Source organism: Bos grunniens, chromosome 19, assembly GCF_055505025.1.
Source record: "Bos grunniens cultivar Pamir isolate PY7600 chromosome 19, Bosgru_T2T1.0, whole genome shotgun sequence".
Classification (NCBI taxonomy): domain Eukaryota; kingdom Metazoa; phylum Chordata; class Mammalia; order Artiodactyla; family Bovidae; genus Bos; species Bos grunniens.
Window position 1 is genome coordinate 22,986,254 of NC_141183.1, and position 27,655 is coordinate 23,013,908.

The 27,655-nt window shown below is 43.1% G+C and overlaps 1 protein-coding gene across 1 annotated transcript; it reads right to left on the reverse strand.

Moving 5' to 3' along the window:
• Window positions 1-2,766: 2,766 nt before the first annotated feature.
• On the reverse strand, window positions 2,767-24,401 carry CASC3 (CASC3 exon junction complex subunit). Its single transcript, XM_086357803.1, has 14 exons — window positions 24,159-24,401; window positions 23,757-23,784; window positions 23,237-23,274; window positions 10,992-11,150; window positions 10,745-10,896; window positions 10,022-10,198; window positions 9,156-9,841; window positions 7,742-7,806; window positions 6,930-7,044; window positions 6,596-6,694; window positions 6,134-6,348; window positions 5,386-5,508; window positions 5,136-5,199; window positions 2,767-4,485 (listed from the first exon to the last, which is right to left on the reverse strand). The coding sequence occupies exons 1-13, from the start codon at window positions 24,387-24,389 to the stop codon at window positions 5,176-5,178; spliced, it is 2,112 nt and encodes a 703-aa protein (XP_086213929.1). The 5' UTR covers window positions 24,390-24,401; the 3' UTR covers window positions 2,767-4,485; window positions 5,136-5,175.
• Window positions 24,402-27,655: the final 3,254 nt, after the last annotated feature.

The following is a 27,655-nucleotide window of genomic DNA, read 5'->3' on the forward strand; positions in this document are numbered from 1 at the left end:
GCAGCAGGACGAAGCAGAGCCCTGGAGATGGGTGACAAGCTCTAGAACTGCCAACCAACACCATGAGGCATAGAGAGACCCTCCAGAGGTGACATAGCCATGGAGTGGGGAAGTGGTACCGAATATGCACTCCAGATAATCCTTATTTCTGATGCCTATGCCCAAAGCATTCTGTCGCTAAGGATAGACTGTCCCAGGTAGAGGCGGGTATGGAGACATGCTCAGGGTAAGCACGTCAAGGTTAAAGTAACAAGGTGGGGGAGTGGCACCAGGCAACATATGGGTTGAGGCTCCTTGGACAATGCCCCACCTCTGTTTACTGTGCATGGGCCAGGCAGAGACAGGAATGCAAAAGCCTGGGAGTGGTGGTAGAACTGAACAGGGTGTGTACTACACGTGTCACCGTGTGTGCTTATCTGGTCCGATGTGTACAAGAGCATGTGTTCGCAGAATTAAAGCTTTGCACACCCATCTGTTTGTGGATTTGCAAAAAGGAACAGTAAAAAAGGAGAGAGCACAATTTTAGCTGAGAAGCTAGAGATCCAAGTATCAGTTTCTTGATACTCTCTTCATTGGATACCCTATTATCCCTGGGGTCAACAGGGGAAGCTGGCTGGAGTGGCTTGGAGCTCCCCAGGCATTTCATGAACTGAGTAAGAAGAGAGGAGGGCTCCACTCCCAGCACATGCCACAGTTACCAGATTAAGCTGGTTGCCTTGGTAACGTCCTCTCTGGGCAGGATTTGGGATTGTCATTTAGGAAGGGGGAAGAATTGGGGAGTGTGGAGCGTGTGGGGGCTGCAAATACAAGGGTCAAAGAGACTCCTGGAAATTGGAATTGGGGAACAGGACCCCAGCACCCTCCAATTACTCAAGGATATCAGGCATAGACTAAGTTCAAGACCTTGAATCAGAGAGGAAAACCAGCATCAAGTTACGGCGCTCCTAGAACAGCAGTGGTTCTCGCCCCAATTGCACATGGTAATCCAAGGAACTTTTCAAAAATACTGTTGCCCTGGCCACACCTCAAATTAATTAAATCAGATCTCTGAGGTAGGGCCAAGGTTTATGGTATTTTTTTTTTAAAGGATCCCCAAGTGATTTGTGTAGCCAGGATTGAGAATTACTGCCCTAGAGGGACAACCCAACTTAAGTGGGCTACTGATGCTGGGAGACAACTTTGGGATTCTAAGTCCTTTGCTGTTCTGAGTCTCTCATAAGGCCCACGTGCTGACCTCGTGGGGAAGATGGTTGTCAAGGCATCTACACTCTATGATGGAAGAAACAAGGAGAGAGGGCGGTGTGATTAACACCTGTGAGAAGGGGGGCAAAAAGTTTAAGCACCCAGGCCATGGACTTCTGGAAGGGGATACAGCAGGACTACCTAAGACTGATCTGTCTGCCCCTAACAGTTGCCTTCTTTCTGCCCACTGAGAGGCAGGCTGGGAGGTCAGAGAACCTGGGGGCTTTGCTGAGCTTGAGTTTCTTCTTGCTGAGCTGGTTACCAGGGCAACAGGGAGAGCAATGGGATCTAACTGCAGGACTGGAGAATCAAGAGGCAGGGGTGAGGGGGAAGTATCTAAACACGCTTATTCCTCCTGCCAGCGACCCACCCCCAAGGCTGGCTGGCATTCTTTGTATGACCCCACGAGATCAGGCCCATAGTTACCCATCACTCTGCAGGGGAGGAGAAGGGAAGTTAACTGACATGATTCAAAGAGAAATCTGGGGTGAGGGTCAGAAGAGTCAATGGTTCTCTGGCTGTGGCAGCAGCAGCAAGGGACATACGAGGGAGTCCCAACTGTCATTTGAAGATGTACCACAAAGATTTGTGGGACTCAAGGACAGCTGCTGCCAGCTCCACACTGAATTCAATTGCTGCCCCACACCAGGGACAGCCTTTGTAGTAAACTTCCACACCACCCGGGATCTGGAGGAGGAAATAGGTAAACTCAAAGCTAGCTACCCAGTGGCCTAGCTAACTGGCAGCATAAACCAGAGCTGGTCTTTTGATCTCTTTTTTTCCCTTTAGCCAGACTTTGAATATATGCAACTATTATTCTATACATAAATTTTAATTTCTTACAAAACTCTATTCCATATTGCTAGGTCACTTCTCATTTTATGCCACATTTCCATCAAGAACTATTTCCCCAAATCACAGTCTGCCGGATTGTGCGTTGTTCCAAGTTGTGTCCGACTGCAATGCCATGGACTGTAGCCCACCAGACTCCTCTGTCCATGACGTTTCTCAGGCAAGAACACTGGAGTGTCCCCTCTTCAATTGCGCTAAGACTGATACGAGCCTCTTAGACTGTGGTCCTTGAGGTTTCATGCCAGTGCAAATTTCCTTTTCAAGAGGACAGCTACTTCTCCACACCTCCCCCTTTATCCAGGACCTGGTAGTTATATTGACATGTGGGGCACCGCCCTGGGAAACTTGCTTGCCAAACACAAAGGCAGGCATGAGGGATACCAGATGTCACGTGGGTACACAGCATCTATTCGTTTTTCTGGCCCCTGCACTTCCAGTCTAAGGGACTGCATATTCCTGGTGTCTACACGGCAATGTGGTTGAGAAAGTTAACCAATGGGGAGTCACTTGTGGCCCCACAGGGGCTTCTCACCTCTTTGGGCTTCCCACCTCTTTGGGCTTCCATTTCTCAAGTGTGAGCTGGCCAGAGTTGTGACTGTGACTCTACGCAGTCAGGGAGTCCTCTTCCCTCCCTCCCAAATCAAGACTCATGCAAAACACTGGCAAAGGAGCCAAGTTTACATGTCTAAATTTTATTATCTTCAAGTCACAATGCCAATCACATATGTGCGCTCTTTAAAACAGTTACAAACAACAGCAATACACATGGAGAAATTCTTGCAACAGAACACAGTGGATCAACAGAAACAACTGTCACAGTGTCTTAAGGTCTGGGAATTTGGGCATGCGGCCCACTGGCTTGAGGAGACATCTTCGGGTTTAAGGCAAAGGGAACAGCCTACAAAAGGCACAACCATGCGCTACCCTTGGAAGAATCCCTTAGTTATTTCCTCCTTGGGGGTTCCAGCTTGAGTGCCTCTCTCCCCTCCTACCCCACACCTGTGACTCAAAGTGGTTAAGCCAACTGCTGAAGAGAAGGGACAGAATTAGTGACATTACTTGGGGAGAGACATAGCTGCCACCTTCTCCCTCAGGTTCTGTAGGACAGGGACAGTGGCCAAGTGACCCCTGGCAGACGCAAGTGCCGTAGTAACAGGAATCTCTTCTGCAGAGGCAGCTGGGGAGTGGTTCAGTGCCGTAGATAGGGAGGAAAGGAGGGAGAAGCCCTTGCCCTGAAAAGTGACTGCTTTTAGGCCCAGGTGTGGTATCCTGTTTGCAAGGACAGGAGTAAAACTGTCCTTGGGAAAATAAGGTAGTAATACCTAAAACACTTATAGCAGGAAAGACGAGGAGAAGGGCAATTGCAATGGACAGGGATGATTGCTGGCTAGGTAATTTTTACCTCTAGAGATGCATTGGTCCATAGCAACTGGAAAAGGGTGTGGTAGAAAGGATGGAAAAAAGAGCAGAGCCCTCTAACTCCATTCACCTCAAAGACTGAGCCCTGAGGACTGTGTGAATACACACCCCTAAGGTGCAAAGGCTCTCACTCTACCCTCCCTTTCTCACTAAAGCTTCTGGTTTGCTATCTCTCCCCACTGTTGACATTCTGCCTTCAGTAGAGAACTAAAGATTATCAGAGTACAGAGACTGATGGAGGCTCAAAATTCTAAAAACCCAAGTCAAGAAAAAGGGCTCCTACCACAGTGAGATTTTCTCCACAATGGGACATTCTGTGCAGACAGCAATGCTTCCACAGTATTAGAAGACTTAACAAACTCCAAGTACACAATAAAAAATGCCAAGAAAAAAACGAAAGGTCAGCTCTTTGTAGACGTGGTGGGGGCAGACTGGCTGGTAAGTTCTCAATTATCTGGGATGTAGGGAAAAGCCAAAAGGGAACCCAGAGGAGCTAGCAAACCAAAGAATGAACTTGTTTAATATAAAGGCAGAGAGAGTGAAAAAGAGGGGCAGGAGAAGGGATAGGGTGATGGACTAAAAGAATATTAATTTAAGAATAACAAGCCAGGCTTTAAAAATGAACATCTTAGAAAACAAAACGAAACAGGAAGGAGCTTCCAAGCTTCCCTGGGAGGAGAAGACAGGAATTTCCCAGGAGAAAGTGAAGAGCAAAAGACGTGGGTTCCTAGACTCCGAAGCCTGGGCTGTCTGGATCTCTGCTCCTCTGAGCACAGTTGACACAACACAAACTGAAAACGGGAGGAAGTCCACTTGTTTTTCGTTTATCCAACAGAGCCTACCCTCAGAGGAAGGCAGGAGTCCCCTTCATTCAGCTGCTCGCTGGTAGGCGCCACCTTGGGTCTTCAACGCTCTCCTGGCTCAGACAGCCAGTTGTTTTCTCTCCTCTCCTAGGTTTTCACTTCTGCTGTCCTGACAGGAGTGAGAAAAAGGGAAGAACCACCAAAATGTTACTGGACCTTTTAGGCATTTACAAGCTACTTTCAAAAAGCCACATTTCTAAAGAATGTACACTAAAGAAATATCCCTAAAACAACACAACAAAACCTCCTGGTTTGTGTCCTCCACAGCCTTTGTTTTTTAAAGAGTGGTTTTAAAAACTTATTTATTATTATTATTTTTTAAAATCTTTTGGCTGTGCTACATGGCATATGGGATCTTAGTTTCCCAACCAGGGACCGGACCCATACCCTCTGCACTGGCAGCTCAAAGTCTTAACCCCTGGACTACCAGGGAAGTCCCTCCTCCACAACCTTTAGAATTGGCTCTGCTATAACCCCTCAAATTCAGATCTCCCCTTTCCTTTAATAAAGAATGCCCTCTTGCAGTTTTTCCTTCCATCTTCCCAAATAAAATGCTGCCACACTGACAATGGTTTCCACTCAACCCTACTCAATGCATTCATAAAATGAAGAAATCGGCAAATTTTGGGACTCCTCTAAGCCTCCCCCTGAGATATCCCATGATTACAACTTAAGAGCATTAATTAGGTGATTGTTGAGCTAGTAAGCATGAAAATTAGTTTTAAGAACATTCTGAATCACAATAAGTTTTACACTTACTTTTATTTGATGTTAGATTTAAAATATTCAGAAATTCCTATTAGCTGGAACCCCTGCTTACAACCTGAAATCATAAAGTTAGAATTTGTTATCAGGTCATTATTTTTAAAAAAAGGAAAAAGAAAAAAGACCATTTTCCATAGAAACACAACAAGAAAAGGAAGGAAATCTGAAGAAAAGGAAAGCCCACTGATGTCAGATGTGCCCCAACATCCTTTATTCAGAGCTCCTTTCCTAGAAGCTCTCATACCTCAGGCGGTGGGGGCTTGATGGTGACTGGCTGGGGAGTCCTCCGGGGTGGGGAGGGCTTTGGCTGCACCTGCTGCTGGGCGGGGTTATAGTAGGTCACTCCTCCATATACCTGCGATGGGGCCTGGGAGCCCAATAAGCAAGTAAAAGAAAAAGGAATTAATTCATCCAAACTATGCTAAACAGTAAATATTATTCAGGCACAAAAATAAGAATATAGGGGAATTTTTTTATAATTTATAAGGAAAATCTGTAAGAGTATAGGGGAATTTCTAAGCTGCCCCCCTTTAAAATAATTATTCTTTTCTGCCTTAGTATGTCCTAATATAGTTCCTACTTCTTCAAAGTACTGCCCAGCTTTCTCTAATTCCTACCATCAGCTGACAAATGGAAGACACTGAGCTCAGTGGTAAGACTCCAGATACCAGATGGTGTTAACCTGTTGGGAGTTAAACACTACAGGGAAGGGTAGGGCTGGTAGGTAGAATATGGCTTTATTATTTAGTTAAATAAATTGCAGACATGCCCACCTAAGACATACTAAAACACTTGAATGAAACACCACTAAAAAAATGGAAGAGAATGCAAATATGATAGGCATCACCTAAGTAGCATTTCCAGCTCCTACCATCACATGCAAATCAGTGGCACTGAAATGCTCTCTAGAATTCCTTGAGTATTCTCCTCATCCTATATTCTTGTCTGATTTAAAGGATGTATACTTAAAAAAATCTCATCAGCCATCTCACCTGTGTGTTAGGATACAGATGAGGAGGTGGTGGGGGAGGCAATGCCCCTGGAGCATAAGGGTAACTGGGATTGCCAAAGTTCATGACGCCTGGAGCAGAAAAGTAAGTAGGAGCAAGCAACTGCTGAGGTGGTGGTTGCCCTGGAGACATGGACACTGGTGGGGGATAGAGGCCTGGATTGGGCAGAGGTGCCGGTGTCTGGTGGGGATGTAAACCTGGACAAGGAGAAGAAACAATAATTAAAAGGTAACACCTCTTCCATGGGATGGCCTGGCTGGACTGCTCAGCACAAACAGGCTCAGATTTCAAGTCCTCAGGATGGACCCAAGAGGAGTTTGTTGCCCATGTAGCCAAAGTGGCCAGCCTCATAAGCAAGCAGCATAGAGCTGAGAAAGTTGGGGTTTGTGATGCCCCCAACACACATCCTTATGTACTATAAGCATACAGAGGTGCAAAGCTTACCTGGGTGGGGAAGGTGCATTTCTGGCTGTACAATCATGCCCTGAGGAGGCAGTGGGGCAGGGCTGTCACCATGGGTATAGATTGGTCCCTGGAACTGCACTGTAAGATATCACATTGGGACTCTCATAAATCCTCACTCTTTCCATCAAATGGACAAGTTTCCTTGTCCCCCAAGCCGCTGAAAAGATGTTCTCAATTTTCCATACGAAGAAAATAGCAACCAGAGAATGTTCGTTAACCACCATGAGAGGTCACAAGGGAAGTTCAGAAGGCTGGTCTTTTAGTTCACTTCATCCTACCAAGAAATATATCCCAGCTATAAAAATAAACTCACGTGGATCATAGTAATGTCCTTCCATGATGCTGATATGCACAGGAGGGGCAGGGGGCTCCGGCACAGGTCTTTGCCGTTGTGATGAATAGCGTTTGGCTCGCCCACCCTGGACACCCTGAAAGAAAGAAAGAGGTCAGAGCAAGAAGACTTCCAAAAGGCTGACTCTCCTATTAAGTCCTAACGTCCTGTAGAACTGCAAAACATTTACTGGGTACATGGTAGTATTAAAGAAGTATTTGCAGGACTTCTCTGGTGGCACAGTTGATAAGAATCCGCTTGCTAATGCAGGGGACATGGGTTTGATCCCAGGTCTGGGAAGATTTCACATGCCTCAGAGCAACTAACTAAGCCCATGTGCCACCACGGAAGTCCTTGCGCTCCAGAGCCCAGGAACTACATTTACTGAAGCCTGTGTGTCCTAGAGCCAGGAAGTCACAACTGCTGAGCCCATGTCCTACAATTACTGCAGCCCATGTGCCTAGAGCCTGTGCTCCGAAACAAGAGAAGCCACCACAATGAGAAGACTGTGCACTGCAAGGAGACAGTAGCCCCCACTCCCCACAACTGGAGAAAACCCATTGGACCAACGAAGACCCAGAGCAACCAAATAAATACAGCAGTATGTACATACCAAAAAAAAAATTTACAAAATGAATTGAAAAACTGATGAAAAACATTAAGCTCTAAACCCAAACCTAAACCGTACATTTCCAGAGACCCTAAAAGGGAAACGTGGGAAAACTGACTTGGCTTAAACAGTGACCCAACTGTGACATGCAACCCTCTACATGCACCCCTTTCCGCCTCTGTACCATTTCTTCCATTCGGTTGAACTGAGGTGGAGGTCCTGCTCCCATGTGTATGTGGTTGGGCATACCTGTAATATACCAAAAAAGTCACTGCTGCAGAGCAGATAGATGTGAAGAGAACTAAAGATACATCAAGAAAATGACAGGGTAAAGAATCCAACATGGGGAATGGCTCTCATCTTTTAAACTAACAAAATTCCTGTTAAACTATCTCTGCTTCCTGTCAACACCAGCCTTTGGAAATTTGCCCTCACTGCCTGCTACCTTAATATAGCAGTAAAGCCTTTGAACATGAAAAAAAAATTGCTTCAGTAATGCAACTCAGAAAATGCAAGTTCAAAATTTTCCCATCAAATATTTACCATACAGAATCCCTAGGAGGTTATAATTAGCATATTATCAAACATATTGGAAAATCTCAATCCTAATGTTTCTGAGCAACAACTAGGCAGAGAAGGATGTTCTAAATCTACCTTTGATTATTTCTGGCCACAGAGGTCTAGGCTAAAAGTATGGGAAGAGATTCCCCTCTGGTTGAAGATGACTCAGGACCAAAAAGGATGTTCTAGAGACTGTCTTTCAATAGTAATAAGGCACTGGCAGGACAGAGTCTACTTCTCTATCCAAAGATCAACTCCAGGTCCAGTTTAGGCTACCCTAGTTTTTGATATTCCAAAATTACACACACCAGAGAAGGATGCTAAAACTGCCAGTCCAAGTGAGGTTTTCCAATCTAAGTTTGAATTAGATTTCAGAAACAATGGAAAAGATCCTCTGATCTATCTGATTGGAGGAAGAAAAAAAAAAAGGATGGGTCAAAGGGGTGGTAGGTAGTTCCTAGTCATGAGCACTATGCTGTCCCAACATGATATCCACTAGCCATATATGGTTACTTAAATTTCAATTAATTAAAAATGAAAAGTTCAGTTTTTCAGTCACTCTGGCCACATTACAAGTATTCAAAAGCACCATCATTACAGAAAGTTCTACTGGGCAGCCTAGCTCTAGAAGACTAAGGAAATTAGAGGCTTTCCTTTCAAAGAGATTAGGAGATGCTCATCCAAATTCAAATGCAGTTTCTGCCTTGAAACATTTAACCATTAGCTAAAATAATAAAGAACACTGCCTTCTTCCACTTTTTCTACAGAGAGTGGTAAAGGATTCTGCACTCAGAAGCTCAATGGTGGTGACTGATCAGTTAATAGTAAACAGTAAGCAAAGTAATGGGCTAGTCTTATGTAACAGATAAAGCTGCTCTGAGCTCTTTGGATGAATATGCCTACGGATCCATCTGTTTCTTGCAATTAATGAAAATGAAGATATTGTCAGATACCACATCTCTGAGAGCATTAGTTCCATGCCCCTAAGTCCAACGATGCAAAGGGATAAAAGCTAGTCATTAACCCTAGGTACCTACCCCGAAGCTCCCGTGATTGCAGGAAGGCAGGCTGCCCTGGACTCCAGTTCTGTTCTGTTATATTTAGTTGTGCCACATCTTGTTCAAGACCCCCTGTAGTAGAATCCACCGGAGCCTCCCAGTTTCCAGTCTTAGCAGGCGTAGGAGGTGTAGCTTCTGGGACTGGAGGTGCTGGGGTCAGCCCTTCAGGTGGAGGGGGCACCTCCTCTGCAACCTTGCCTGCATCTCCAGCTTTGATTCTGGTTCTTCTTGCCCGGGAATAGGATTTCTTTTCAACAGGCCTGTCAGGAACTGGTGGTGCAGTATCAGGAGCAGGATTTGGTATCTCGGGGGCTACCTCTTCCTTCTCAGGACTGCCAAGCACTTGAGCATCTGCTTCTGGAGATGGATCCCTTACAGGAGTCTGCTCCAAATGCCGAGACCGGTAACTAGTCTCATGTTTAACAGTCTCACCAGACCGGCCAGCATGCTGCCCACCAGCTTCCGCAGGCCTAAAACCAGTACGACCTTCCTTGAAGCCTCCAGATCGAGAGTAATTCCTGGGAGCCGACATGCGGCCAGTACCCGCAGCATTCCTGTTGATAAATGTCCTGGGTGGTAGGGTGCCCCCAGGACCCTGGTGGCGATGGGACTTATTTGGCCGCTCACCAATCCAGTTTGGATCTCTTTGTGGAGGACTCCCAAACCTGAACAAAGGGAACAGAGAAATAATAAAAGGGGCCACTAGAGATATAAACTGTGGGTCAGGCAGACTTCCCATATTCCTCACCCATTCAATTTCGGGCCGGAATGGCATTTTAAAAAAGCAGAGTTTTTTTTTTTTTTTCTTGCAAATATCAATAATATAGGCTCCAAAATGTCCTCACCTAGGTTTCCGGATTCTTCGGGGTTTGATATCATCAGGATTGTGAGCTGAGCGGATGTCATAGCCATAAAGAGCAATGAGCTCCTGTCGGGACTTTGGAGCCTGTTCATCTTCCCGAAACTTGTCATGCTCCCAGCGACCCTCATCCTTCCACAGCTTTCGCTGACGTCCCTTGGGTCTGGTTGGAACCAGAGAAAAGTGTCTTAAGTTGGCAGACTCTGCCATGTAAAGATGTTCATGAAATAAACAGGGTTGGCAGAGAACCATTAGGAACTCAGGTAATCTCTCCATCTTCCCAGACAGGTTATACAAAACAGGCCTTCCAAAAAGCAAGGGTGAATCACAGCACCTCAGGGCCTGCTGGGTGTGAATGTAACAGGTATAAAAATAAGGAAAGCCTTTACTTCAAACTACCCAGCACTCTGGAAACATCTCTCTCCTATAAGGTCACCTATGCAAGTATTTAGAGGCCTTGCGCCTCAGATTAATGAAGGTACTGGACATATAGGTCTGGATCCCAGCTCCTACACCAAGAGTTACTAAATATTCTAAGTCTTACTTTCCTCATTTGTACAAAGGGGATAATCATAATACTTACCTTAAAATGTTGTGAACAGTAAATAAGATAATACAGGTAAAGCACTTAGTAATGTGCCTGGCATATAGTAAGCATGGAATACATATAATACTAACATACTACAGAGCAGTAGCAAGGGGCTGTTACCTGACTTCTTCCTCCTGAGTCTGCCCTCGAAGATCATGCTCAAAAAAGAGCCCTTTCCGGGGTATGTATGCTGGGTTCTTCCGATCTTCATCATCATCCAAATGCTTAGGGCCCTTTTTACCAACTTTGTTCTCCACAGGCTCTGTGCTTTCCTGTTGGACAGATAAAGAGCTCTTTACTCACTCCAAGCTTAAAAGCCCCTGTTCCAGAATTCGAATGGAAATGGAGGCCTTTGGTGGGTACTAACCTGTCCATCCCCACTTTGCCTCTCTCCAGTCACAGTGCCTTTGGTGTCAGGCTTTTCTTCTCCCTTCTCATCTTTTGCTGAAGAATTAGCAGCATCATTGGCTTCTGATTTCAGCTCCACTTTGGAGTTTTCCTCTTCACTGTACTCCCCGTCATCACCCTGAAAAAAGTTTCCTGGTACTTCCTTGGTGGTCCCATGGATAAGACTCTGTGCTCCCAATGCAGGGATCCCAGGTTCAACCCTTGGGTCAGGGAACTAGATCCCACATATTGGCAACTAAAGAGTTTGCATGCCCAACTAAAGATCCCACATGCCGCAACTAAGACCTGGTGCAAATAAATAAATAATTTCCCTTTTAAGTTTCCCTGTTAGCTATGGAGATAAGATCTAAATAGTGCATTCTAAAATTTTTCATTCTTTAGGAAAACATTTTCTAACAAATTTTACTATAATGCAAGGATTAAAAGCAAACACTTCAATGTTTTTACTAAAATTTCTACTGAATAGAAGCATTGTTAAAAAAAAATTAAAGCCACATTAAAAAAAACCTATACAGGGAATTCCCCAGCAGTCCAGTGGTTAGGACTCTACACCTTCAATGCCAAGGGCCCAGGTTCAACTCCTGGGAGAAGAATGAAGATTCATCCACAAGCTCCACGGCTCAGACAAAACACACATGCATACATATATGTGTGTGTATACACATACACGGCTTCCCAGGTGGCTCAGTGATAAAGAATCTGCCAACACAAGAAACGTGGGTTTAATCTCTGGGACAGGAAGATTCCCTAGAGAAGGAAATGGCAACCCACTCCAGTATTCTTGCCTGGGAAATCCCATGGATGGAGGTGGGCTACGGTCCATGGGGTCACAAAAGAGCTGGAAACAACTTAGCGACTAAACAATATATATATGCACACATAAACAAGCTTATATAGATCTCTGTTAAGTTTTCCAGTAAGATATGCATGGAACTGTCAGGAGCAGCAGCCTCTTTCACTAAGCTTACTGTAATAATCAGTTCACCATGTAAGTCAAACAATTATGCTGTTGTTACACCTTAAACTTATATAGCACAATTTTACCTCAATAAAACTGAAAGGAAAAAAACCCAACAAAACAAATAGCTGCAGCCTCTGGGGAAGAAGCCCAGGGCCTATGGATCAGAGGCTTTTAGGTGTCTAAACCATACAGAAGAAGCTTTCTTTTTGATAATTTCTCTCAATACATTGTCTCTTAAACATGCAGTGCCTAATAACTACTCAAGCTGTTAATTCTCTCATCGCAAAATGTCTTACAGCAGAGATTCCCAACCTTTTAGATTACGTGAATCCCCTTTTAGGACCTAAAATTTTCATGGAATCCCATGAGATACAGCACAGTATAGTACCCATGAACTGAGAAAACACATAATGACAAACAACTGCTATATGTTCAATAATACTTTAAAATACATTAATATATTTTTATTAATTTATATATATTAAAAAATAGTAGTACATAAAGATAGATGTTGATTTGGTCTATAGATAATGAGAACAGAGTTAGTGAACGTGCAATACCTTATCATAACTCCGTACTTTCCCACGGCACTATTACTCTCAAGTTGGGGAATAGTGGCTTACATTTTTTTATGTCTATGATATGAACACTAAATTTTCTGTAACATGAGAGCTCTTTAGCCAATAACTCTGTCTAGAATGATATAATTATAAAATTTTGACTTGTAAAACTTTAGAACTTGCATAACCACTGCATCTTAGAAATGAAAAAAAAAAAAAAAAATTAACACCCAAGTGCTCCCTTCCCTTTCCTTGGCACAGCAAGATTGAATAACCCAATCAATTACACTTCAATTTTTTAAAAAACTGAATAATCCTGCTTATGACGTAGAAAATCTATCCATTTAAAGAAGGGTCCTGAGGCCATCCTTTAAATAGGGGCAACTAAAAAAAACAAAAACAAAAACAACAAAAAATAAATAAATAGGGGCAACTAGAAAGGGTTAGGCAAGAGAGGTGTGGCTTGTTTCAGGTAGGGAAAAAAAGCAGCTAAAATTCATGCTAAGGGAGCTGGCTTCAGACTAAAAGTTACTCTCTCATATCCTGGTCCTTCCAAGATTTGGACCTAGGGAAGCAGAGCTAAAGGCTAAGGAGGTAGGCCTAGAGACCTAGAAGGACACAAAGAAATGGGTTCAAAGGAAGGTGGTCTAGTCCCCATGCTGGGCTAACAAGTCGGTGCCAAAACACCTCTGCCCCCCGGCAGACATGTACACTGTTCTCTTATTCTTCTGTTGGATTTGACACTCGATCTGTGACTAACTCCAGGCCCAGGATGGCCTAGGAATATGATCAAAGATACTCACTGAGATTCCTGATGAAACAAGAAGCTCTCAAGCTCTCAGTTTCTGACCTTTTTTCAAATAGGACCTAGACTGCCAGACTGGCCCAGATAAGCCAATTAATTACCCTTCCCCTTTATTCCCTGTCCACCGTAAGTATTTCGGCCTCTGTTTTGAGTTAGGATTCCCAAAAAGATGATACTGTTATGAAGCTCATAGACCACATCCACACTATGAGAACCAAGCCTTTATTTACAGCTTTTTAACAACCAAGTACCCTAGATTCTTCCCATTTTCCCTCAATCACAAGAAATTTTCTCTCCTCTTGAGTTGGGAATGGGTGGGTGGTAATCATTCAGTTCCTTCCTTGGTCCTAGATTCCTTGCAGGTTGTGTTGCAAGAATCTGCAAGAATCGTGCTTGGTGTGTATGTGACCTTAAATCACTACTTCTCCCCCCTTCAACCCCAAACCTGCCCCCCCACACATTGACTGAATTCAAACATCTTAAAATAGTATCAGCATGATTAATGAGAACTTTGTTTCATGCTCTATCCCTTCTTAGTCTGTGGTGGAAGGTCAAATGAAGCAAATTCCAAAGGAGAAACTAATTTTGTTTCCAGGGCAGGACAGAAGATACAAATAGCATAGTGCTGAGAAGACTCCAAATTAGCGTCAAAATCTGGTGTAACTGAAGCCAAGGTGTTACCCTAGGGTCAAGCTTCTTTGGCTACAGAATTGGAAATGTTAATGACTTAGTCATTTCCAACTCTTGGTGACCCAATGGACTGCCATGCCCTTCTCCAGGGGATCTTCCCGATTGAGGGACTGAACTCCAGGCAGATTCTTTACCATCTTTGCCTACAGGATGACATCAAAACCATTTTCCCTACTGCTGACTTTCCCATTTAGTGAACACCCTCCCAACTCTAAAGCCTAGCCCTCCACTTAAGCAACTGCTTCCCTGGCAGAATTTTCATGCAGATGTTTTAGCTCATTTTTCTATTTCCCACATATTTCAGAGTAAAAGGGGAGTCTATCTTTCTCATTCTCAATGTCTCTTCCAGATCTCTGTCGCCTTTTATCTTTTATTGAAGTATAGTTGAACTATAATAATTTTAATTATTGCCGTATAGCAAAGTGTTATACATATATATATATATATGGCGTATACATGGAATATAACTATATGTATATATATGTGTGTGTGTCTGTATATGTGTGTGTGTGTGTGTGTGTGTGTATCAGAGAAGGCAATGGCACCCCACTCCAGTACTCTTGCCTGGAAAATCCCAGGGACAGGGGAGTTGGTGGGCTGCTGTCTATGGGGTCACACAGAGTCGGACACGACTGAAGCGACTTAGCAGCAGCAGTAGCAGCATATGTATATATAGGGTGTGTGTGTTTGTATGTATGTGTGTGTGTATATACACACACACACTTTTTTTTTGGCCTCACCACATGGCATGTGGGATCTTAGTTCCCCAAACAGGGATCGAAACTGCACCCCCTGCATTACAGGCACAAAGTCTTAACTACTGGATCAGAGAAGTCCCTATACATTCTTTTTAATATTCTTTCCCATTATAGTTTATCACAGGATATTAAATATAGTTCCCTATGCTGTACAGTAGGACTTTGTTGCTTACCCATTCTATATATACCAGTTTCCATCGGCTAATCCCAACTCCACTTCATTTTAAATTCCTACTTTTCTGAGGCTTCTATCATCTAGCTATATCTTACTACTCGAAAGTTCGGATTACACCATTTTGCTTTTTTTCTTTGATAAAAGACCTATAGTATTATTTGTTTTCACAAACTGAAAGAAATTTGAAAAAGATTAAAAAAAAAAAAAAAGGCAAAAGTGAAAACTGCACTCAGTGTTGGCTTTGCAGTGAGTTGTCATACAAGCAGCTCTATACCCTAAGTGCGAAGGAGTGGAACCACCAAGCTCCTGCCCTGGGAACTACACTCAGCCTCTTAGCATCAAGTTGCCACAGCTTTGAACTGTGTCTGTGAGCATCGGTGCTTTACCTCAATTTATTTTGTCCATCACTTGGCGAGAAGCGTCCTAAGGTAATTGCTTCTTTGCTTTAAGTCATTTCAACTTATGAAAGGTTTCACAGGGACACTCTATAAATTCAATGGGAAAACCTCCACCTCTGTCTTTGCCTGGGTCTACCCCGTCACTGATCTGAAGATTATGGAAATAAGCTCACACTTTCACCTCCACTTCAGTCATCCACTTTCATGTATACATTTCAGACCAGTCTTACCTGGAACTGCTATACATTTTAAGTAAATCTGATCTACTTTTAAACATCTTAAATTTAAATACCCCAGGTTTTCATCAGCACTGCCACATAAAAAAGAATGAAGTTACATTCTTACCTCACTCCTCATACAAAGATTAACTCAAAATGGATCAAAAACCTAAAACTAAGAGCTAAAGCTATAAAAGTCTTAAAAGAAAACAAGCCTTTGGATTTGGCACGGATTCAGCAAAAACTTCTTTGGCAGTCATGATACCAACAGACACAGGCAACTAAAGAAAAAACAAATATACTGGACTTCATCAAAACTGAAAACTTAACACCATTAAGGAAGAATAAAGACAACCCAAAGAATGGGAAAACACATTTGCAAATCATGTAGATGATAAGAAGTAAATCTAGAACATACAAAGAACTCTTACAACTCAATGATTAAAAAAAAACAACAACAAAGTGGGACTTCCCTGGTGGTCCAGTGGTTAAGAATCCACCTGTCAATGTAGGGGACACAGGTTTGATCCCTGGTCCAGGAAAAGTCCACATGCCACAGGGCAACTAAGCCCATGCACCACAACTACTCAGCCCTACCAAGCCTGTGCTCTAGAGCCCACGAGCAACAACTACTGAGGCCTGTGCACCCTAGTGCCCACGCTCCGCAGTGAGAAACCACCACAATGAGAAGTCTGTGCCACTGCAACTGAAGAGCAGCCTCTGCTTGCTGCTACAACGAGGACCCAGCCCAGCCAAAAATAAATACATAAAAAATTTAAAAATGGACATGGTATCTGAATAGCCACTTCTCCTAGGAAGATACACAAATGGCCAATAAGCACAAGACAAAATGCTCAACATCAGGTAAATACATATCAAGATACCATTTTACACATTTTACTAGGATGACCAGAATCAAAAAATCAAGACAATAATAAGTGCCACTGAGTATGTGGAGAAACTGTAATCCCCACACATTGCTGCTGAGAATGTAAAATGGTGCAGCTGCTTTGGAAAACAGTCTGACAATTCCTCAAACAACTGAACAGTTACCATATGACTTAGCAACTCCATTCCTAGGTACATACCCAAGAGAAATGCAAACGCACATCCACACAAAAACCTGAACATAGATATTTTTAGCAGTATTATTCATAAAAAAATAGAAACCCAAGTATCCATCGGTGGATGAATAGATAAATAAAATATAGTATACTCATACAATGGAATATCGTGTGCTTAGTCACTCGGTCACGTCTGACTCTGTGACCCCATGGACTGCAGCCCACCAGGTTTCTTTGTCCATGGGATTCTCCAGAATCTCCAGGTGGATTCTTTACTGTCTGAGCCAGGGAAATCCCACAATGGAATATTATTCAGCCATAACAAGGAATGAAGTACTAATACGTGCTACAACTTGGGTGAAAACTTCGGAAATAATATGCTAAGTCAAAGAAGCCAGTCATATGTTATCATACATGATTCTGTTCATAAAGAAGGCCAGAATAAGGAAATCTCTAGACACAGAAAGGAAGTATGTGGTTGCTAAGGGCTGGAGGGAATGAGAACGGAGGAGCTGTGGGGGGGTGAGTGACAGTTAAAGGGTACAAAATTTCTTTTTGAAATAATGAAAATATTTTGAAACTGACTATGGTAATGGTTGCACATACTTGTATGTACTAAAAACTACAGAACTGGACATTTTAAACTGGTAAGTTGAATGGCACATAAATTATATCTCAATAAAGCTGTTTTCCCCCCCAAATCCTGCCTGTTATTCCTGTCCGTCCCCAGTTATTTCTTTATCCTTCCCTCTCTCATTTCTTAAGACATCCGCTCCATTGACATTCCCACCCTTTCTCTGCCTATCAGTCCTCTCCCACATTCACTTTCTTCTCTTTCTAGAGTCTGTGGCCCGATCATTTCAGCATTATCGGTAGCTCCCTCCAATCCCCTATTCCTACGTGCTCAGGACTGGATCAACCAAACTGTCTGCTTTTCCTAAGCTTACAACTAGATTACTGATCATCACTAGGGGGATTAAAAAAAAAATCATACAACTTTACATATCAGTGCCACCTGCAGCCTCAACTATTCAAACTTCCTTTATCTCAAAATTCCTATACTGTCCCTTCATCAACAACCATTCTTTTATGTTCTTCCTTCTATTATATTTCACAAGGAAAACAAAACAAGGGAACACCAGCTTCCTTCCCACACACCTTTCCTTCCCACCTCTCTATAATGACAGTGGAAGACGTTTTTCTCATCTGGTTCCTATTTTTTCTCGTATACTCAATCAAGGACATCACACACTTATTACCTATCCTCTCCCCTTGCTTTCCCTTTTAATCATTTCTTCAACTTTTAGGCATACTTGATTCTCCAACTCAAAAATTAACACCAAACCCTCTCTTGACCTTAGAGCCTTCTTTCCAGCTACCATCTCTCTAGCCTCCCTTTCACAGTCTAATTTCTTTAAAAATGTTTCCTCAGAGGATTCTGGAAAAAATGGCAGCAGCATAGTTTTTGATCTCTTCAAATCTCCACATCAAATGGGGGCTTCTGACAGCAAAATCAAAACCCTCTGGACAATATTTACAACAAAACTAGGTTACAAGGTATCCCCCACACTCAAAAATACAAGCACATGAGCAAAGCAACAACTGCCACAGATTGGTATCAGGGCTGGAAAAAGCAGAGAGCAGTAAATGGACCTGAAAACAGGAGAACCTTGAACTAGTCAACAGGTAGTCAACAGAAAGTAAAACTGAAAACAATTGAAACCAGAAGGGGTTTTGCTGTCTCTAATACAATGTGAGTTTAAGGATCTTGCAGTAAGAAGGTCCAAAAGGGCTGGAGCAATTCAAGCCTTTTGAAATCTTAAAATCAACCTGGCTGCCAGGGGTTCCCTCGAGGATAGAGCACCACACTGAAGATAAAATTGTTGAGAAGAGAATCAGTTCAGCAGAAGAGGGACAAAAGGAATGAAGCAAAGAAGAAGGTCCAAAGCAAACTGGAGAAGGGAACAAAACCAGGAAATCTCAGAAAGCCATATATACATATGTATGTGTTTGTGTTTTAACACTACAGGAAAATATCTGAGAAGGGAGTTCTATGAAGTTAGAAAAAGCTACTTTGAGCCAAACTTCCTTTGAAAAGATCAGGAAGACTAAATAAAAGTCAACAAAAGAAAAATATAGAGATCAAATCCCACAGAAACTTACTAAAAGAAAAACAAAATAAGTAGAATAGCACTCCTACAATGAAAGCATGCCAGAAAGACATATGCATATCATACCAAAATTGCAACTTCTATTTCAAAATGAGCAAAAAAAGACATTAAAAATATTATATAAGGCATGAAAGAACATCAATCAGAATTTTAAAAATCCAGAGACGAACTCAAGAAGATATTAGAAATTAAAAAAATCATTTAAAATACAAAGTCTAGAACTAGAAGGAACACAAACAAGAGTGAATAAACACAGTAATCAGAAGAAAATAGAGATACTACAAGGATTAAAGAGAAAGGGTCGTTTACTGAACACAGGAAAAGAGTTATTTGGATGAAGTTCCATGACATACTGTACAGCACCTCTCATACCTATGAATATTGATCCAGAATGACCAAGTCTAAGAAAAATTTTAATACAACTCTTGGACCTTAAAGGAAAATATACTGGGAATATCCAGACAAAAATAGTAAGTGACTTACAAGGGAAAGAAAATTAGGTGATCAGCCAGTTCTGTGCAAGATAAAAGCTTTGGGTCATACTGCTATTTTCCATGGCTACCATGGAAAGACAATTTGCAAGAAATACAATGGATACAGATAGCATGGTGAGTTGTACAATGAATGAGTGGCCATCAAAATCTTTTTAACAGATACACTATTAAAAAAAAAGATGAAAAACTAACCTGTCAGATTAAGAGACAGATCAAAATTTAAGAAAACAGGCAAAACTAAGCATAGCATCTAGGTATACGCAGTTAGTAACTAAGAAGAAATGCAATCAAGTAACAGATAACTACGTAAAGCAAGATATCAAGTCAAACTCTTTAATCTAGATCAGTGCTGTCCAACAAAACTTGCTGGAATGAGGGAAACGTTTTTACCTATGCACATGAGGAGCTGAACTTTTTTATTAACTCAAATAGCCACGTATGGCTGGTGAGTATCCTATTTGACACAACAGAACTACACTCCTCTCTTAAATTTTAGGAAATACATACCAGATATTGCCACATCAAAGCTGCACATGTTCCTCAATCTCAAAACATCCAAAACTTAACCCAACACTGTCCTTCCTGGAATCTCTTCCTCCTGTGGTCCCTCTCTTAGTGACCAACACTATTCTCCAACCTGGGCATTATTTGGACTCCTTTTTCTTTTTTTGATATTACAAATGTATTGAACTTCAACATTAGTAGCACAATCTTTTATCTTTTTTTCTTAAGGTAACACCACTTTTTTTTTCCTTATAATTACTAGTTTTTACAACAGGAGCTGTATCTTACACGTAATGAAATTGTTTTATGATACTTTACTTATAAAAAAAGGTTTCTCCAAATGATAATTGCTCAAATGTAAAGGGTAAAGTAGAACTGCGGTGTTACCACTGGAATGTGTGTCAAAAGACTAAAATTAATTTAAATAAGTCATTCTAGATGTTAACATTAGAAGAACTGGGTGAAAAGCCTATGGAACATCTGTATTCTCTTTGTGATTTTTTTTGTAAATGCAGAATTATTCCAAAATAAAGTGTATTTAGAAGAAAAGTCCTTGCAGTTCTATTTCATTTACTAATCCAAGAAAAGTTTATTGAGGGCCTATTACAGATACTCTTCTAAGTTCCCAGGACAGAACAGTGACAAAGACAGTCTCAGCCCTCCAGGAGCTTGCATTCTGCTCAGAGCTGAAGGGAATGGATATTAAAATCTGAAGGTTAGACTGCAGACAGGTCATTTGAGGCAGAGGTAAGTCTTGGGAAAAAACAACAGAGGACACTCACGAGCAAGAGTCAAAACGCTCAGCATTATTCTAGGGCTTTGGAATGAAGCTAGAGAAACCCGGATCACCAAGCTCCCTCATCCCAGTCCCTTCCCTCAGCATGCTGTCGCTGTTCTTGTCAGTAAACTTTCTGGCTCTATCATAGGCATCTGGCCAGGTCCCAGCCCTCACCTGGATCAACATCTTCCTATCATCAGGAGAGGTCAAACACTGCTGGGCATCTAAAGCTTATAGGAACCAAAACAGGGGTCTTTCGAGTTTCAGCAGAATTCTCTCTGACTCCTCCTTAATTCAGGCTCCACGTTCAATCAATCAAGAAATTCTGTAATTAATAATAATACCTAAATATCTCTCAAATGTATGTCTTGCAGTGCCACTGCCATCGTCCCTTCTTTAGGGCACTATCACGCTCCCTGGACTATTCTCTTAACAGCTCTGTCTCCAGTCTTGCCTCATCCTCAGATCCTCCTCCACCTAAGCCTCCAACAGCCTTTCTTTCTTTGCTGTTAGAGTAACATCCAAACTCATTATATACATAATGGTAAACTGCTATAAAGTCACAGCCACAAAACCTCACTGAATACTCCACACTGCCCGGCAGTCTTTCCGATGTTTCCTTTCTTTAATGACTACTGCAAACATTACTCACTCCAAAACCTCTCATCTTCCTTTAATTCTTTGCGGATAACTTTACCACTGACTTCACAGAAAATAAGTCATCTCACCAATCACCACATTCTGTCATTCCCACAGCCCAAATAACTGCCAGTGCCGCCCACCTCTATTGTCGCTGCCACCACTCCACTCCACACCACGTTTTCTGCTTGCCTAGTCTTCCACAGTAGCTTTCTTAACTAGTTTTTCTGCCTCTAATCTTGCTCCCTTCAGATAATTCTCCCCACTGCACACAAAACAATTGTTAAAGATAATAATTCTAAAATATTACTGTGAATCAACCTGGGATTTTGTTAACATATAAACATCTGAGTCTTCCCTCCCTCTGCAACAGTCTGTTTCAATAGGATTTTCTTTCATGTAGACTTCCTTGGATCTGACAAACACTGCTTTAAAATTTAAGTCTAATCCATACTCCATATCATACTCTTGTTTAAAACCGTGTTATACTTTACTTTCTTAGAATAAAATCCAAATACTTTTTCAACCAGGCTTATAAAGTACTTTAAGATTTGGACTGAGATTCATCCTTACCACCAGTTATACTAAATCTTCCATGTCCTCCAACTCACTATCCTCCAATCCCACCACTTCTGGACATTCTTCTCGGACAGTTTCCTCTGCTAAGAAAATTCTAGCTAGCTAACTCCTACTCATCATTCAGGTCACTATTTGAAGAGTCCCTCCTGTAAATACTTCCAAACACCCTACACTCAGTTAGCTGCCCCTGCCATGTGCTCCCAAAGCACCCTATGCTTCCCCATACCATGGCATTTAACAAACAGTTATTGTAATTACTTAACTGCCTATATTTTCCCTCTCTGATCTGGAATGTAAATTCCATGAGGTCAGAACCATGCATCTTTTATTCCAGGGCCTAGCACAGCTCCTGGCGCTAAGAAGGCATTTAATAAAGAAAAAGAAGAAGTTAATCCCTGCATGATCTGACCCCTACTCTATAATTTGCCTTTATTTCTGGTATCCATCCTGTCCCAACGATGTTCCAGCCACACCAAACTACTTTCAAGTTTCCAGACAGTCAATCTTCTCTCCTATCTCTGAGCTTTTGCAGCTGTTGTTCCCTCTGCCTAGAACATGATTTGCCTGGCTAACTCCAATTTATTCTTCTCTGACTGCCTAATATGGAATCAGTACCCAGTCATTAACACCCTATTTAACCCTATCCCCCAGCAGTTGTCACCAAGTCCTATGATTTCCTCAATGTTTGTCTGACTTCCTTAGTAGGCTGTAAGATTCCGAAAGATAGGAACTTTGTTATAGTGTTCACTTCTGCATCTCCAGGGCTTAATGGTAAATCTAATACGTAGCAACAGTTCTACAAAATTTACAGAATGAACCTTTGATCCACAATCCAATTCTTTCTGTATAAATCAGAGCTCTATTCAACAGTTCCAGGAAACAAGTAGCCATTCTGATAACATCTCTAGTAGTTTACCCAATCAAAGCAAACTAAGTTCACAAACATTTGGCTTAGGGAAACTTTCTGCTAAAGACAGAAAACCTCATCTGTAAACCGAGAAATGTTTCTGACACAAACCACTCAGAATCCTACCCTTCTGAGGTCTTCAGACATACTCAAAAAATACCCAACTGGCTGGTTTCACCACCTAGGCATCATAAAATGGAGTGTCAAACATCCTGTGAAGGGCCAAAGAATGTTCTCATTCTCTTATTTAGCATCTTATTTTCTTTAGATAGGGTGAAAGGTCAGCTATAAACAGTGTAACACATGTGGCCTGAAGAGGTTTATACAAAGTTTCCCTCTCTATAACTGAACAACACTTTGTATAATAGTTTTTCAGAAGCATAAATGAAGAATGCACAAGCGGAGTAACAAACAGGTCAGATGCTTTCAAACCACAGGCGGGTACAACTTTTAAAACACATTTTCCAACCTACATCATAGGAAAAAGAATCTATCACACTCACTTCTGAGTCTTCTGCACTTTCATAATCCGAAAGAACAGCTGAAAGAAAACAGAAACATATAAAGAAAAAAAAATGCAACAGAAATTTTATAATTACATTTTCCAGTGCTTGTTGTGGGTCAAGCTAAAACTCTCATTTAATTCTGACATCAACCTATGAGGTAGATGAAATTATAGTCCCCATATACAGATGGAAAACAGGTTCAAAGAGTGACTTTGACTTTCCCAAGATCATACAACTAGAACTTAAGCTCTTGAACATTAAACTACAAAGAACCCCTTTGTGGCACCCTCCCCAAAACCCTTCACAGTCTGCTGCTGCTGCTAAGTCGCTTCAGTCGTGTCCGATTCCGTGCGACCCCACAGACGGCAGCCCACCAGGCTCCTCCGTCCCTGGGATTCTCCAGGCAAGAGTACTGGAGTGGGTTGCCATTTCCTTCTCCACTTAACAGTCTGAGAAGATGTCAACTGCTGCAGACAGGTGACCTGAGTTTGAAGATCTCTATCATGATGCTACTCACCATCGCCCTCGATGCCATCTTCACTCTCCTGAAGGAAAGAAGACATGGGTTAGTTCTACTATTTTCAGGGGGTGGAGAAACGAAGACTGAACACAAAATGGTTGAAAAGGCGGACGAAGGAAGGTATATCTTTAACAGGCAGGATCTGAGGGAGGTCCCGTCTATTCACCTCCAGTCCCAATTTCTGAGTAAATATCCGCTTTCCATCCGCAGCAGCTCCGCCTGTCCCCCAACAAAGCCTCAATCCCTTCTCTTCCCTTGGAGCTTCGGATGCAAACCGCACCGGGATCGCTCTCCTCTTCTCCAACACACTACGCCTCAGCATCTACCGTCAACTCCCAGCCTCCCATCACCACCTACACCCCGCCCCCGGTCCGGTCCGCCCCGCCCGCGCGCACTCACACACTCCGACTCCTCAGCGCTCTTAGCGCCCCCGCTCTCCACCCGCCGCAGATGAAGGGCCCCAGCTCGCCCTCCGCGCTGGGAAGGCAGAGAGCCGCTGCCGCCGCCTCCAACACTACCGCTGCAGCTCCCACCGCCCCGCGCCGGGGAACCGCCGCTGTCTGAGCCGGAGGCACCAGATTCTTCGTCCTCGGTGTCCTGCGAAGCGCGCTGCCGCCGCCGGTCCGCCATCTTACGGAGAACGGCCGCCGCAGGCCAGATCCTGACGTACCGCGCCCGTCGCAGGGGCTGCCGGGAGGCTTGAGAGCTGGTCCCAGCATGCTTCACTTGCGGCGCTGGTCGCCCCGCTTTTCGGGGGGAGGGGCTGGGGGCGGAGCTGGCACGCTGCGGCACGTTTGCGGGTGCGCGGGATTGCGTATTCGGTGATGTGGGGGGCGTGGTGAGGCCTCTGACTTCCCGGCGGTTGGGCCCCGGGCGAGGAGAGTTGCTCTTGGGCGGGCAGTCGGCTACGGTCCTTGCCCGGCCATCTTGAGCTTGGGTGGATAGCGGTGACCTGTCACAGCTTCACTGCGGCATTAGAGTTGTTTCATGATATTCTTTTTCTATCTCTCATTTCTACCTACGTTTGAAGCAGATTGTTTGACTGTATTCGTTTGCTTAGTAAAAATTACGAATCAAGGGAAACCTCTGAAGCCGTTGTGCTGCTTCAGATTTGTTATATCAGTCCATATTAAGCTAAAGGGCGGAGGAGAAACCAGTTGTCTGTAGGGAAGCCCGAGGATTTAGTGTTGCACCACTACAGTGTTTCCCCTGTATTCTCATTTCTTCCCCCTTCATGTGTCTTCCCACCCCAGCCATCAACTCCCTCAAAGTGCAGGCTAATACGATGTGCTTAGTCGCTCAGTCATGTCCTATTCTTTGCGGCCCGATGGACTGTAGCCAATATGGCTCCTGTGTCCATCGGGATTCTCTAAGCAAGAATACGCGAACGGGTTGCCATGCCCTCCTCCAGGGTATCTTCCCAACCCAGGAATCGAACCCAGGTCTCCCACATTGCAGGCGGATTCTTTACCGTCTGAGCCAGATGGTAATCTTACTAAAATTTTAGAACCGACTTAGAGATAATCATCAGATCAGATCAGATCAGTTGCTCAGTGGTGTCCGACTCTTTGCGACCCCATGAATCGCAGCATGCCAGGCCTCCCTGCCCATCACCAACTCCCGGAGTTCACTCAGACTCACGTCCATCGAGTCAGTGATGCCATCCAGCCATCTCATCCTCTGTCGTCCCCTTCTCCTCTTGCCCCCAATCCCTCCCAGCATCAGAGTCTTTTCCAATGAGTCAACTCTTCGCATGAGGTGGCCAAAGTACTGGAGTTTCAGCTTCAGCATCAGTCCTTCTAAAGAAATCCCAGGGCTGATCTCCTTCAGAATGGACTGGTTAGATCTCGTTGCAGTCCAAGGGACTCTCAAGAGTCTTATCCAACACCACAGTTCAAAAGCATCAATTCTTCGGCGCTCAGCCTTCTTCACAGTCCAACTCTCACATCCATACATGACCACTGGAAAAACCATAGCCTTGACTAGACGAACCTTTGTTGGCAAAGTAATGTCTCTGCTTTTGAATACGCTATCTAGGTTGGTCATAACTTTCCTTCCAAGGAGTGTCTTTTAATTTCATGGCTGCAGTCACCATCTGCAGTGATTTTGGAGCCCATAAAAATAAAGTCTGACACTGTTTCCACTGTTTCCCCATCTATTTCCCATGAACTTCCTGATGTTCAAGCTGGTTTTAGAAAAGGCAGAGGAACCAGAGATCAAATTGCCAACATCCGCTGGATCATGGAAAAAGCAAGAGAGTTCCAGAAAAACATCTATTTCTGCTTTATTGACTATGCCAAAGCCTTTGACTTTGACACTTTTGACTTTGATTGTGGATCACAATAAACTGTGGAAAATTCTGAAAGAGATGGGAATACAGACTACCTGATCTGCCTCTTGAGAAATTTGTATGCAGGTCAGGAAGCAACAGTTAGAATTGGATATGGAACAACAGACTTGAGGAGTACATCAAGGCTGTATGTTGTCACCCTGTTTATTTAACTTATATGCAGAATACATCATGAAAAACGCTGGACTGGAAGAAACACAAGCTGGAATCAAGATTGCGGGGAGAAATATCAATAACCTCAGATATGCAGATGACACCACCCTTATGGCAGAAAGTGAAGAGGAACTAAAAAGCCTCTTGATGAAAGTGAAAGTGGAGAGTGAGAAAGTTGGCTTAAAGCTCAACATTCAGAAAACGAAGATCATGGCATCCTGTCCCACCACTTCATGGGAAATAGATGGGGAAACAGTGGAAACAGTGTCAGACTTTATTTTTATGGGCTCCAAAATCACTGCAGATGGTGACTGCAGCCATGAAATTAAGATGCTTACTCCTTGGAAGGAAAGTTATGACCAACCTAGATAGCATATTCAAAAGCAGAGACATTACTTTGCCAACAAAGGTTCGTCTAGTCAAGGCTATGGTTTTTCCAGTGGTCATGTATGGATGTGAGAGTTGGACTGTGAAGAAGGCTGAGCGCCGAAGAATTGATGCTTTTGAACTGTGGTGTTGGATAAGACTCTTGAGAGTCCCTTGGACTGCAACGAGATCTAACCAGTCCATTCTGAAGGAGATCAGCCCTGGGATTTCTTTAGAAGGACTGATGCTGAAGCTGAAACTCCAGTACTTTGGCCACCTCATGCAAAGAGTTGACTCATTGGAAAAGACTCTGATGCTGGGAGGGATTGGGGGCAAGAGGAGAAGGGGACGACAGAGGATGAGATGGCTGGATGGCATCACTGACGATGGACGTGAGTCTGAGTGAACTCCGGGAGTTGGTGATGGGCAGGGAGGCCTGGCGTGCTGCGATTCATGGGGTCACAAAGAGTCGGACACGACTGAGCAACTGATCTGATCTGATCTGATGAGGAAAGGAGGAATTGATTTTTTTTTTTTTTTTGGTCACCCTGGAAAGCAAAGCAAGAACCAGTGGGCTCAAGTTACAAGAAGTTAGATTTTGTCAACAAGAAGAATTCTCTAACATTTAGGGAAAACTGGACAGGAGAAAATGAAAGTGTTAGAGAAGAAGCTGGATTTCATTTGTCTGGAATGTTGTCAGAGGGAAATCGTGTACTTGGGTCAGACTACATGACCTATAAGGTCCTTCCAACTGAGGTTTTATTAATTAGACACCAGGCACCAAGCATCCTATCATCTCTTATTTTTTTTAACTGCCCATTATCTGTAAGGAAGAACCCAGGACAAAGAGAGATGGAACATACATTGTGTACATACACAAATGGAAGTTAGTATCTCATATAAAAGGGAAAATGGTGTTTTTCTATTTTGTGAAAGTGGATATCTTTTTCTAGTCCTTTAAAATATCCAAGCAAAATTGTTTAATGCTTCCCAATAAATCTAATAAATTGAAGCAGAAGTTCAAAAA

Coding starts and splice junctions, on each gene's coding strand:
- CASC3 (XM_086357803.1), bottom strand. CDS start 24,389: ATGGCGGACCGGCGGCGGCAGCGCGCTTCGCAGGACACCGAGGACGAA. Junction 11,151..23,236: donor AAAGTGCAGAAGACTCAGAA/GTGAGTGTGATA, acceptor AACTTTTTTCAG/GGTGATGACGGGGAGTACAG. Junction 6,349..6,595: donor AATGCACCTTCCCCACCCAG/GTAAGCTTTGCA, acceptor CTCCTTGTCCAG/GTTTACATCCCCACCAGACA.